The sequence below is a fragment of the Pundamilia nyererei genome, unplaced genomic scaffold (genome assembly GCF_000239375.1).
Source record: "Pundamilia nyererei isolate P.nyererei 1_Seehausen unplaced genomic scaffold, PunNye1.0 scaffold00178, whole genome shotgun sequence".
Classification (NCBI taxonomy): Eukaryota; Metazoa; Chordata; class Actinopteri; order Cichliformes; family Cichlidae; genus Pundamilia; species Pundamilia nyererei.
This window is the reverse complement of record NW_005187579.1, coordinates 918645-931542: the sequence shown is the minus strand read 5'-3', so window position 1 is coordinate 931542 and position 12898 is coordinate 918645. Positions and strand designations below refer to the sequence as shown.

The 12898-nt window shown below is 40.1% G+C and overlaps 2 protein-coding genes across 4 annotated transcripts in view; both read right to left on the bottom strand.

The window, feature by feature from the left end:
- The window catches only part of LOC102197801 (RNA-binding protein 38), a 9402-nt gene extending 8491 nt beyond the window's left edge, over positions 1-911 (bottom strand). The window contains exon 1 of the mRNA XM_005746436.2: positions 456-911. Coding sequence (XP_005746493.1) covers positions 456-896 — 441 coding nt within the window. The 5' untranslated portion in view covers positions 897-911. The remainder of the gene's footprint in view (positions 1-455) is intronic.
- A 1353-nt stretch (positions 912-2264) lies between these two features.
- rae1 (ribonucleic acid export 1) lies at positions 2265-11354 on the bottom strand. Of its 3 annotated transcripts, XM_005746435.1 has the most exons (13): positions 11167-11352; positions 10431-10542; positions 9497-9601; positions 6230-6322; positions 6053-6139; positions 5885-5971; positions 5276-5347; positions 5083-5190; positions 4830-4936; positions 4628-4703; positions 3653-3847; positions 3475-3560; positions 2265-2845 (listed from the first exon to the last, which is right to left on the bottom strand). In XM_005746435.1, coding segments are annotated over exons 2-13 (1107 nt in total). In that variant the 5' UTR covers positions 10521-10542; positions 11167-11352; the 3' UTR covers positions 2265-2844. The 3 variants fall into 3 exon arrangements, with proteins under 3 accessions (XP_005746492.1, XP_005746491.1, XP_005746490.1); XM_005746434.2 differs by lacking the exon at positions 2265-2845 and having other exon boundaries at positions 3471-3560; positions 11153-11354; XM_005746433.1 differs by lacking the exon at positions 2265-2845 and having other exon boundaries at positions 3471-3560; positions 11167-11353.
- Between the last annotated feature and the right edge of the window lie 1544 nt (positions 11355-12898).

Sequence of the window (12898 nt, the reverse complement as noted above, 5' to 3'; positions counted from 1 at the left end):
ACTTCCAAGAGCCATAAGCCGAGGCTGTTTAGGAGTGAATGAGGTGGGGGAGACTTGATTGGGTGGTGGGGGTGACATCAGACATATGTTGAATTATAATCTTCTTAGTTATCCATCAACTTGTGTGAGCCCTCATCCTCATTAAGCTAAAATAACAGCCAGCCAGGCAAAAACGGAGATGCTGCTGCGCAATTGTGCGGTTAAGCCTCAGTGTGTGTGCGCGCGTGTGTGTGTGTGTTAGGGGTTGTGGTGGGGGTGCATTTGACATGTATTTGAATGACTGAATGCTGTATTATGCGGAGTCGCAAAACTCAAAGAGAGAGAGACACAGCAGCAAACAAAAAGATCGCTGTTATGTAGACACAAACAGAATTTAGCTGATAGATGATACGGTTTGATTGCGCTAAATGTCGTGAAAGCGAGCGGATGATAGTGAAAGTTTTGCTTCTACTTACGAAGCCGTATCCTCGGGATTTGCCGGTCTGTCGGTCCGTTATCACCACAGCCTCATCAATGTCCCCAAAGGCCTCAAAGTATTTTCTAAGTGAGGCATCGTTTGTGTGGTACGGCAGCCCGCCGACAAAGATCTTGGTAAAAGTAGTGTCTTTCTGAAGCGCTGTGGGATGCATGACGTCCAGGGCTCCGTTCATATACTGATGAAGAAGCATTGGATCAGCCGGAGACCAGTACTTGGCACGCGGAAGACTTAGAGCTAACAGAGTCCCAGCATCAGAGAAACCAAGCCCAGTCTCGCTATGCTTCACTCGAGCTTCTCCAACTCTTTTTTTATGTTTTTTCAAAGTTGCAGCAACCTGATGATATCCACGACTCAGTCCGCGTGAACTCGCGTCGAGGATGCCTGCTGCTTCGCTGCTGAGAGGAACCGCTGGGATCATTTATAGTGCAGTTACCCGGGCCACGCCCCCTTCCGCTGCCAGCCAATCGGCTTACAGCCTAGGTGCCGGCCTTGGCAGCGCTCACTCCTGCTAGTTTCCCCCTTCATCCTTTCCCGGCGCTGTGCTGCACCTGCTTTTGTCTTTTACAAACACAAAGAAAAAGCCGCACACTACGGCAAAAAGCGCGGAACCATGTGGCAGACATGGTTCTGTAACGAGGAAGTAAAGGATTCAGCTTCTTTCCTAAAACACCTAACCCAGAGCTTAAAAGAGTGCTTATTTTACTCTCGTTTGACTTTGGAATCGTGAGGTAGCAGCTATAGCCTGAGCAGATAGCAAAAGTTAAAGAGTTGCTAATGATTAAACTCTCAATGCTCATGAAAAAAAGGGGCCGCTGAAAGAGCAGCTAAGCTCACATACACAAACTCTGGAGCCTTACATGGTCATGATAAGCTCCTGATTTCCATGTTTATCATGTAGTCGACATAAAACAGTCACTCATCTACAACACATAGAAAGTGCTTCAGTCTCATGATCACTATAAACTTTTTTACATCTCAAAAGGCTGGAATAGCCCCTAATAATATTACCATATATAGTCTTTGACTCTTGAGCCAGATGCCATGACTCCAATAGCTTTACATGGTTGGGCATTCTGTTAACAGACTGGTTAAGCCATATTTTTTGATAGTATACTGAGAAATTAATGGGGCAAGTGTAAAAATGTCTTGCCAGATGTTGCATTCTCTATGTACTGCTAAAAACAGACCCAGTGATGCCTTCAGCTGTAAGTGCTGAAAGCAACAGGTCAGGCCTCATACAATAAGTTTAAATTGCCATTTTGCCTTGGACTTCCAGTTAATCGCTTTATTTGACTTGGACTTTCTGTTCAGCTAATCAAAAGAGTTTGGTGCAGCGGGTGAACTGTTGAGGAACCAGGACCCAGAGAAGTGTCACAAGCATCACGTCATGAAAGTCGAGGTGAGCCGATGAACTGTTGCAGCAGCACATCTTCCCGCCCTCAGTGCCTTGGAGTTCCAATGCTAAGTACCAAAGGTCAGGCTGACAGTGAGATGATACTCTAATGACCTCAATAAAAAAGGTATTTAATTCACACCTTCTCCCCTATGAACTGCTTCACTTTTCTCGCATGCCCTTTGTAGCTCGTCTTGCTACCTCATTCATATCCTCTTGATAAATCCCTCCCTTTTCCAGCTTTGTGCCTCAGTCAAAAACCCCAGTGTTTAACTTTGATATCATTTGTCCTGCTTAAGCTCCCTGGCCTTTTCTATAAGTAACAGCTGGAATTAAAACCATACAGGGCAAAATGCTCCACCTGCTGGTTAGCTTGGATTAACATAGGCAGAGAGGAGGAGACACTGTGAGCCAGATGTTCAGTTTATCTTAACTTTATGATTATTCCCAACACCTACAGAGAAATAAACAGCTGAAGTATTAGAGACAGTGGTGATGTTTGAAGGTGACGTTTTTAGATGCAGGGTACAGTTCCCCAAACTCTCAACAATCGAGACAGCAAAATAGCTGGGCTCTCCCTCAGGCTGGAATAAACATGTTCAAATCTAAGTGTTTACACATATTTATTTATACAGTTTCCGAGTTTCATTAATGAAGCTAAACCATGGGTAACAGCAAATCGCAAGAAAATGAAGAGCTGTAAAAAATAAAAAGCTGGACATATTAAAAAAAAATTAACCATAACATCCAGATGAATGCCAAATAAAGCCCTCTCCCTCTAAGACCAACTGTCATGCAGCTGTCATCAATGCCAGGATGGGTAGGCCCTTCTGATTGGTCCATGCACAGTACACAGCCCAACGGCATTGGTCCAGGTGTTTGTCGTAAGGAAGGAGTCTTTCTCGAGCGTATACACACTAAAGCAGCAGGTCGTCTGAATTTCTCCACAAAAGATGTGACTTGGCACGATGAATCTGGAGACAGGAGGGAGCAGTCAGTGACAGGGAACATTCTGAGGTTTCTTTTCGTCTTTTTTTGTTTATTTCTGAAAATTTGCTCCTTTTTGCACATAACAGTCAAGAAATACATCACCATACAGCAGAGAAATGCATCACTACAGGCATAAATCAACATTTACAATTCATAGTTAATGTAAACTTTTGATGAATCCATTTATAAAAATACATTTTTCACTGCCCATAATTTAATAAATCTCTCAATAATTTAATAAATTAATGAAATCTGTCTTTAAATATATTTTTTTGTGCTGAGAATTACACTGCAAAGTCTAAAGACTTTCAAACTCAGCGCTCTAAAGTAGCCAGCAGGCCTCATCCTGTGCTTTTTTGATTGTACAGGTGCAAAAGCTGCTTCAATACATTATCACAGCAGAAACCACGCAAACCTTCAGCAAAACTTATGGTCTGTACAAGCTACTTAAAGCAGTACATGACGATGCTGAGATCTGAATCGTATCAGTATCCTTACTTCACACATCCATGCATGCCCTTGAAAGGCCCCTGTGAGAGTCTGAGGAAACAGGGCAGCCGTGTCCAGTGACCACGGTCTCCAGGTTTATAGACATTAACTGCCCTTCTCTCACCATTTCTTGTTCCGAGGCTTCAGCTCCTCAGCGGCGTTCCTCAGGAAGATGTAGTTCTTTTTCTGGGGGTTGTAGTACTCATGGCCCTGAATGATGACGAGTAGAAGTCAGAGTGAAAAGGCAAGCTTTGCTAACTCGAGTACTGATCCAACAACTGTAACGATTTATTAGCGCCTACCTTTGACCAGTCGTAACTGGAAGCATACGCAAAGATGTTGCCATTATGGTTGAAGCAGCAAGCTGTGATGGGCTGGTCGAGCTGCTCTGAGGTCTTCAACTTTGTGCGGGCATCTTTGTCCCAGAAGCTGAAGCGTCCGTCTGAGCCCACGGTAGCCAGAGTGCCATGGACAGGATGGAAGGCGATGGCATTCACCTGGTGGGAGAAAACATAAAATAGGAAGAACAATTATACACAAATAACAATGAAAGAGATTCATTTAACAGATATTAGACCCCCCCCCCACAAAAAAACAAGAGAAAATTGTGCCATTATTCAACAGATAATTAGGCAATTATATAATAATGACTGCATTTAAAAGCTCAAAGCATGGAGATATCAGTCATAGCCACATTAAGACTAAAGAAAGCATTAAATAAAACACTAACGATTGCAGATAATGAAATGTAATATTTTAAATTACACTGCAGTTCTTTCATCATCATTTTTAAACCTTACTGTGCAAGGATTTTAGTTGTACTATATGAAGACAGGTTGTAGTGTATCTTTTAAATTTTGTATTGATCTCACTCCTGCTGTTGAACTTATAATAAATTGAATAAATTCACCTATTTACTAGCATGTTGTAATTACAAAGTTTAACTCTGTGAAATGCAGACAAATTCCAAATTTTAATCTCCTATACTTGTGCAAAATGGAAAACAAAGCAAACATAAAAACTGCACCAATTTACACAAATCTTAGTTGGTTTAACCAAGAGTATATCATTACTAAAATGAATCCCATGTTTCTCTTTTAACAAGAATAATGTTTACAATAAATCAGAGCTTCATTTAACACTGAAGCGCTTTACTAAAGTCCACAAACTAGGATAGTCTCATCAAATGATATCTCCTTTAAGAGCAAACAGACTCAAACTCACAAAATATATTTATCTACAATGCCGGCACTGGCCCAGAATTAAGACCAACTTACTGCATAGATGTCCTGTGGAGTGGTTGTGTTGGTTCCATTGGACCTGTGGCACTTGAAGGTGAAGTTATCTTTGGCTCTGAAACGAATGAACAGTGATTCATATTTCAGTTTCAATTATAGAACCAGAACAATAATTTTATAAAGAAAAGAAAGAAAGGAAAAAGGTGTTGAATTCGAGCAGTGGATTGTATTAGTCACTCACGGGTTTGGAGGATTGATATAGTGGATTGCCACTCGGCCCTCAATGCTTCCCAGTGCAAAACCCGTAGGCTTGTTCTGCTTGTCCTTGAATATGGCCACACAGCGGTGCTGCAAGGATGTCACGTTGGTTAAAGAGTAGTAATGCCAATATCTTGACATGCATGTAGCACCGATTAAAAATGAATCTTAGCAGTGTACAAAATTACAAAAGTGAGAGGCATAAGGTATACACATATTTGGAAAAGACAAATCACCTGATGTTTGAGAGGAGATTCTATTCGGCGAAACTCAGAGGGCTGGTTCTCTAGTTGGTACACTATCAGGCCTCTCTCAGCTGTGGCAACCACTGCCATGGGGTACACCTACACAGGGCACATTAAACATAAAAAAGTCAATCAATAATCAGTCTATTCTGTGAGCATCAGAATTTGTCATACTCTTACTTACAACATCTGCGCAGTAGCATCTCTCAGGCATTTGCAGTGACATCATAGGATTGGGAGATCGAGTATCCCAGAACTAAAGAGACAAATAGAAAAAGCTCTCATTTTTCTAAGTGTTGTTTATAATTAATCATTTTCTCAAACAACATTTAACATCTGTGTCTTTGAATAAATTTCAGCAAATTCAATTATTTGGAATCACTCCACAGGTGTGTATATGCTTAATGAGACATGTGGTTGGTTAAAGGGTCACTTCAGGGTGACCCCCAAAAGCTAAATTGAGCCAGCCAGGATAAAAACAGAAACATTTAAACTCTGTTTACACCCAATATCACATAAAATTTGCATTAGCTCAAAGTGGCCGGTTTTAATGAAAGGTGGATTCTGACACAGACAGATGTAACCAAGTGGTCTTCTAGGCTTTATCTCAGTAATGTTAAATGACTGAACTGGATGACCACACTCTGTTTGTGGAATCTTATCTTATTTAAATGATGGCTTATGACGCAATTAACTACAGACACTTGTATTTTGATTAGGGGAATTCTATTATTTTGTTTGTATATAACTACTTGGCATGTTTGTGTATTACTGTGATGGATGCTGCTTTTACCTTCAGTGTTTTATCCCAACTGCCAGTCATGATACAGCTGTAGTTTGGGGCCTTGATCCAGTGGATTGCTTTAATTGGGCCATCGTGCTATGGAGAGAAATAATGAGAACTGTAACATGATTCTGCTTCATTCATGTCCACACAGTTGTTCTGGGTTTCTGTTCCAACCTGTGCGATCTGGATGGCTTGATTGCTGTTGAGATCCCACATCTTGGCTGTCTTGTCACAGGAAGCTGTGAAGACTCTGCTTCCATCCTGGACAGAAAAAAAGAAAAGCAGATCATAAATTACTCTACAACCAGACAGCATCTACTGCAAAGATTACATTTTAGACATTAAACCTACATCACTCCAGCAGGCATCCAGCACTGGACCTGTGTGCATCTGTTGGGCCTTGGGAACAGTTTGTCCATTGTCCTGCACCTCCCAACATCGGACCTAAGAGTCAGACGATAAACCACTGTTAAGATTTTCAAAAAGTTAAATATGCACGATGTATATAAAAGTCTCAAAGAGGAAAAAGAAAGAGCAGAAGAGAGCAAATGGGATATACTATGAAGCAGCATTAATGGGTAAGTGTGCTACGTCAAGCTTAAAGTCAGACTTTGTGTCATTAAAAGTGGCTCTCTTTTTACATGGCTAAATCACTGTGATACCTTACGATGAGCACAAACCTTGTTGGGAACAGGTTGTGTTCAGCATTCTTGTTTCAAATCTGCTTGAAGTACTTTGTTCTCACCAATGCTTTTATTTACAGCCATTTTTAACTGTTATATAGACACTCTGTTGGTTGAATACATTTTATACGTGCGAGCTATTAAACAATGAAGCCCTGCTGTAAAGTTACAGCAGTGCAAACTGTGCATCACATTGCTGCTGGAATGTGAAAGACAAAGTGACAATAGACCCTGTGCACGAGAAAATGCTAACTTCCTGATTTGAGACCGGATGTGGGGTTGTACATTTCCGGTAGCTTTACTTTGCAGTCAATTGCTACTGCGAAGATGTACTCCAAAATCATGTCCAAAACTCGAAAACGGAAAGATCGCGTTAAGTTACAAAGAGCAGAAGGTGGGAACACTCACCACTGCTGTGTCATAAAAAAATCTAATGATCAATTTTGACGTTTAAAACGTTTAGATCAAGCAGTTGTTTACATCACTCAACACAAGCAGAACTGCATTACTGCAGCAGAAGACACATCGTCCACATTCAGAAGCACATCTCTGTATAGTGACTGGTCTTATGATTTAAACAGGCAAATGTTCAGCATTCAAGCTACAGGTGAAGAATAGTCAAACCAGATGTTTCCCGCGTTATGTCGATATCAGCTAGTCAAGTACACACCTACACAGCATGTTAACAAAAAAAATGAATGATTGCTGGTAACGGTTTCTATACATTAGTATTTACGAAGGGTATGTTGTGACTTACCTTCAAAATTACAGTGGTCCCTCGCTATAACGCGGTTCACCTTTCACCTCGCTGTGTCGTGGATTTTTTTTAGTGCAAGTTTGCATGCTTATTTTTTATTTTTTTTAACATCACATTGTGTCCTGCGTCCTGATCGCTGCAGACGATCTCCGTGACGTCTCTACTGTACAGTACAGAATCGCTGCATCGATCGCTGGCAGTGTGACTCTGAAGTGCAGTACTGTATGTCCACGATGTCCACCAAACGTTTTGCACCGTCAAAAAATAAAAGTGGCTACTTGATTTCACCTATCGCTGGTTATTTTTAGAACATAACACCCGCAATAAACGAGGGACAGCTGAGAAATATAACATTTGAATCCCTTTTCTGTTTTGCTCTGAGGCGTGGGGGAAAAATATCGACAAGTCAATGAATATCATTTACAGATATATTGGGTAAATGCTAGGGCTGGGCGATATGACCCAAAATTCATATCTCGATATTTTTTAGCTGGATGGCGATATAAGATATATATCTCGATATATATATATTTTAAGCCATAAAGTAAGAACAAAAAGAGAGTTCTTAGTCAAAGCTGTGTCCCAGATGTCACACAGGCACTTTTATTAACATACAGCACAGATGTACATGAAAAATTACTCAAAATTAAATTATGAGCATTCATTAAATAATAATGCTCCATAAATAAAAGAAAACAAGGTTGTTTTTGTGCTAAACAAATGTAAACTAAAAGACGCTGAGCGTAATAACAAAGACAGACAGATTTCACAGCTGCTCTGTTCCCAAGTTTTACTGTGTGACTGACAGCCTGGAGTTTGAAATCCGCTTCATAACCACGTCTCTTACAGGTGCCATTTATGGTCCTTATACACACACAGTACGGTAATATTACGTTGATGCACAGTACGTATCACTCCGCGAAGCTCTTCGGTAGCCGTAATGCGCCGACAATCTATCAAGCGGTGCAGCTCCGTAGCTTACCAAAGTCGTACTCAAACATTTTTGACAGATTGCTGAGCACCGTGTTCCACATAAAATCGGTTCGCGGCCATCAAGCACAACCAGAATTCATACATAAGGCGCGCTATCAATTTTTGAGAGAATGAAAGGATTTTAGGGTTAGCGCGGTTAGCTCGTTAGCGCGGTTAGCTCGTTAGCATGTTTAGCTCGTTAGCACGTTGACGCCGTCCAGCCCCACGCATGGGGCGATGCGCAGTAACTCGTTAACGGAGATTTGCCGTGTCCGTCTTGTCGCTGCCTGCACGTGAAGCGATGGGGTAGGAGGGGGAGTTGTCTTCAGTGAAGGCGAGGCGGAGTAACGTTGCGTAGAGACAAAAGTGGACGAAAGAGAGGCAAACCTGCGGCTCCACAACTATAATTATAACGTAACATAGTCTATATCGATATAAAGGATATTGTCACATCTTATATCTCGTACAAAAATATATCGATATGTTTTAAAAACTCGATATATCGCCCAGCTCTAGTAAATGCCCAAGACATCTATAGAAATGTAAATCGCCACTTGATTAATTCATTTGCTTAACTTGTTTTGGACCGTAAACAAGGCGCGAATAGGACACCGGAAACAAAGCTCCCCACAAGAGTTTCCGCACCGGAAGTAGCATATGCTAACGTGTACATAGTCTATTCTAATCTGCTGCTTTACTCTTACACTGCTGGAACTGCAGCTACAAGGACACAGAACACACTCAAAAGATACAGGTTTAATCAATAAAAAAAATAACATCTCTCTTATTAGGCTACAGGACAGAAACCTTTGGCGTCTAAATCTACCCAGTTTAGATTTTCAGAGCTCTGATGTTTGGCCATCACATTAGAAATAACTGCAGAAGTGAGTTTTAAAATAAGCACAATGCTGAGCTTAACAGAGACAGTTGGTAACTACCATCATTATACCCATTATTTAGGCCTTTTCAGGCCAGTATTAACAAATATTGAAGTGTGTATATTAGGCATAGTGCCTTCATTGAACAATGTTGAATTTCACATCCTGCTCATACATTATGCGTCACTCTTTTTAAAATAGGCTAATTACACATTATATAAGGACTAAGCAACATGATTTAGCGATTAGTATTAATAAATCTATAGTAATAATCTTTCATTTACTCACTCCACCATAGGCAATGAATACGAGTGAATAAATTACTCACATCATTAGCCCAGGATCCTCCAATGAGGAAGTTTCCAGGCATGGTGGGTGGGCTGAAAGCCAGGCAGCTGATGCTGTCATCTGGAGGTGAAGTCACTTCGACATCCTATAAGGCAAGACAAAAAAAAACAAGAAGTATGAGGAGGACCAGTGACAAAATGAGGATAGAGTTTTAAACGACTCCTTTTAACATCTAACAAAGTTTATGTCATACAACATATTGACAACACTATTGGGCCACCTATACATTTTAGCTACAGCAGCTTTGATGAGATCCCATTCATTAACATGGAGTTGGTTCCCCCTAGGCAGCTGTAACACATTCTAGTTTTCTGTGAAGGCTTTCAACAAAATTTGGAGTGCAACTGCAGCTTTTGCCCATTCATCCAGAAGAACATTTGTGAGTTTAAACATTGATTTTGGGTGAGAGGGACTGGGTTGTTAATCCAAAAGATGTTAGCTCGACAGCTATGGAAACCATACTGTGAAGTTCCTGATGCACAGTTTTTGTGTTGATGTTAATGTCAGAAGACATCTGCAGTAAGTGGGTCAGCAAATCATTGGCTACTTTTACCCACTGTAATAATAATAATAATAATAATAATAATAATAATAATAGATTGCATTTATATAGCGCTTTTCGGGGCCCTCAAAGCGCCGTACAATTCCACTATTCACTCACTCTCACATTCACACACTGGTGGAGGCAAGCCACAAGTGTGTAATATCTAGAAGTCAATGAACTCCTTGCAAGTCAGTACTTGAATTCAGTGAGTATTTTACAACAATTCAGTCTTTCAAAAATGTTTGTAATGGCTAGCTGTTAGATTTTATATCTATGGAATGGCACTAAACCCCTCAATTCAAAGATTAAGAGGTGTGGTCCAATACTTTTGGACATATAGTGCATGTTGTGCTCTTGTAGGCCGCTTTACCTTCATGGGATTGTGGCTGTCTGTAGTCGTGCTTCCAAACACCCCGGTCCCTCCAGTCCCAAACCCCGAGCTTGTTCCAAACAAACTCATAGTGCACTAACGTCAGCCACCCCTGAGAGAACAAAGAAAGACAGTGATTTTATATGAAACAACACGCTAACTGCCAAAAGTTGTCAGTGCATCAAACAATACCATGAACCACTGAGCAGGTGATGAAAACAAGTGAATACTGCATGTGTGAAACACCGGATAGCACACATTACGACATCCATTCAAGTACAATAAATTAGTTTTTCTTACAAGCGATATATAACTGCACTCAAGTTATCGTTGTTATTATTATTATTGAGGATATAACGAAGTCACACATCTGGATAACCAAAACTTAGCATGACAGCTAAAGGCAATGCTAGCTACATCACTTGCCACTGCTAACTAAATCACGCTACCAGGCTCGTTAATAAAAGGATAAATGGTCATTTAACTTCGATTGATATTTAAAATAGGGCTCAACCTATAAGCCACTATTATGACACCTTTCTGTGTGTGAAAATAAATACGTTTGAAAAAAACCAGCTCGCTAACATTAGCTAAGCAACTCTTGACAAACCACTGTGCCTCCCGGGTTGGAAAAAACAAACAAACAAATTTTCATGTTTGGTGACAATTTTAAACAACCATAATTAAACATTTCACTGTCACTGAAGCCTTCTCATACCTACAGGGATATACATACCACTAATTTCCTTCCAGTCTAGATGTAATGTCGCAACGCTGAAAACGCTAGAAGTGTGGCGCTTGTTCCTTTGAGTGCATAGTCGCAGGTTGATGACGCTTTGGCTCCAGCGCTCAAGAAAATGCAAACCGAAAGGTAAACGCTGTGTGGCAGCAAAGCAACAGGCTGCATGCAAGCATACTGTATGTCTATGGGCAGCCCACTTGAGTTAAGGTGCCCTTTCAATTTCAGATTTCTTTTTATATGACACGATTTAGATGAAATACTGTAAGAAAGTGGCAGATGGTTATTAAGCTAAGGGAAATCATAAGTAAAGTACTATGTATATAGCCTGCAGCCTAGGAAGTAAGATTTTTTAAACGTAAAATGAAAGGTTACCTCACTCAAATAAATGTAACAAATATTTAGTTTGGAAATATGAGGAATAGAAAAAGTTATATCAATACTTTTGGGAGTAAAGGTTTGGTTTAGTAAATGTGCCCACTTTCGAGCAACTGAAATTAAATGTAACCTATGAAAAAGGGGGAAAAACCAGAAGAAAATTATGTGGCAATAAAATTTGCTTCAGTCTCCCTTTCACTGGGCTGTGGGCTATATTTCTGTAGCTTTGAAAAAAGGCAATTGTACAATAAGAGCGAATTAAAAATCAGGTTAATCAATAACTAGGTTTGGTAAATTAAATAAGGAACAATTATGTCAAATTATGAACCTTGTAATTATATGACACTAAATATTCAGTGGAGCTGGATGTATAGCTCCAATGGGGAAAATGGCTTAAATTAAGAAACATGTTTGTTAATTCAACAATTTTCAAAGTTAACCTAAAGGCTTAAACACTAGGCTTTTAAGATTTAAACTGTTTGTAGTTGATTTGGAGGCCTCTTGAGTTTATGTGAGTTTACAGAGATCGTGAGTCATGTACAGTGCTCTCTGCATAGGAAAACCCATCTCAAGCACACATCTGGTGTCTGCTATGCAGCGCCAAATTCATTGTTAGTTAGGTGTTTTGTTTTGTTTGAATATATTAATTTAAGCAATGATCCAGTGACTCTCTCTCTCTCTCTTCTTTAATACAAATAGTGCAGAGAGACTATTGTACTTTGCCTAATAGATCACCTTGACCTGTCCGTGGTTTTAATCCTGTACTTCAGGATTGAATTGTTTTTCTAATTCAGAAATAAGAAGGAATAAATAAACAGGTGAAAATTACACGCAAAATAATAAATTCAAGCAATTAAATAATGTAATGGTTTTATTGAGTTAGCTCTATTTGTGACTTAATGTAATGGTATTGATTACAAAGTGGGGGATTTTGCCAACTTTCCTCTTGGCTTTTGTCGCTTTTATTGAATTTTATTTAAAAAAAATTTATTCTTCATGCTCGTCTAACGTCCCAGTTTTTGCTCCTTGCGTTAAATATGCAGCTCTAGATCTGTCTTTGTTTGTGATTAGTCAGCTGACGCCAAACCGCTCTTTATGTAAACGCGGTTGATGCGGAACACCTGGGCTGATAACTACCGCCCTTATCGTGATTACTGTTGTTAGGTTTAGTTAAGTCATATAAGTACAACGGAGTCGGTGACTGCTGCACTTGCTTCGTAGTACGGATCGCTAATGTGAAAACGTGTAAAATAGTTTAGTTTGCACATCAGTGAGCATGACATGGCATTGAAGTAGGGGAGACCGGGGATAGTTGTAACGTGGGTCAGTTGTAACACTTCCAATTTCTCCA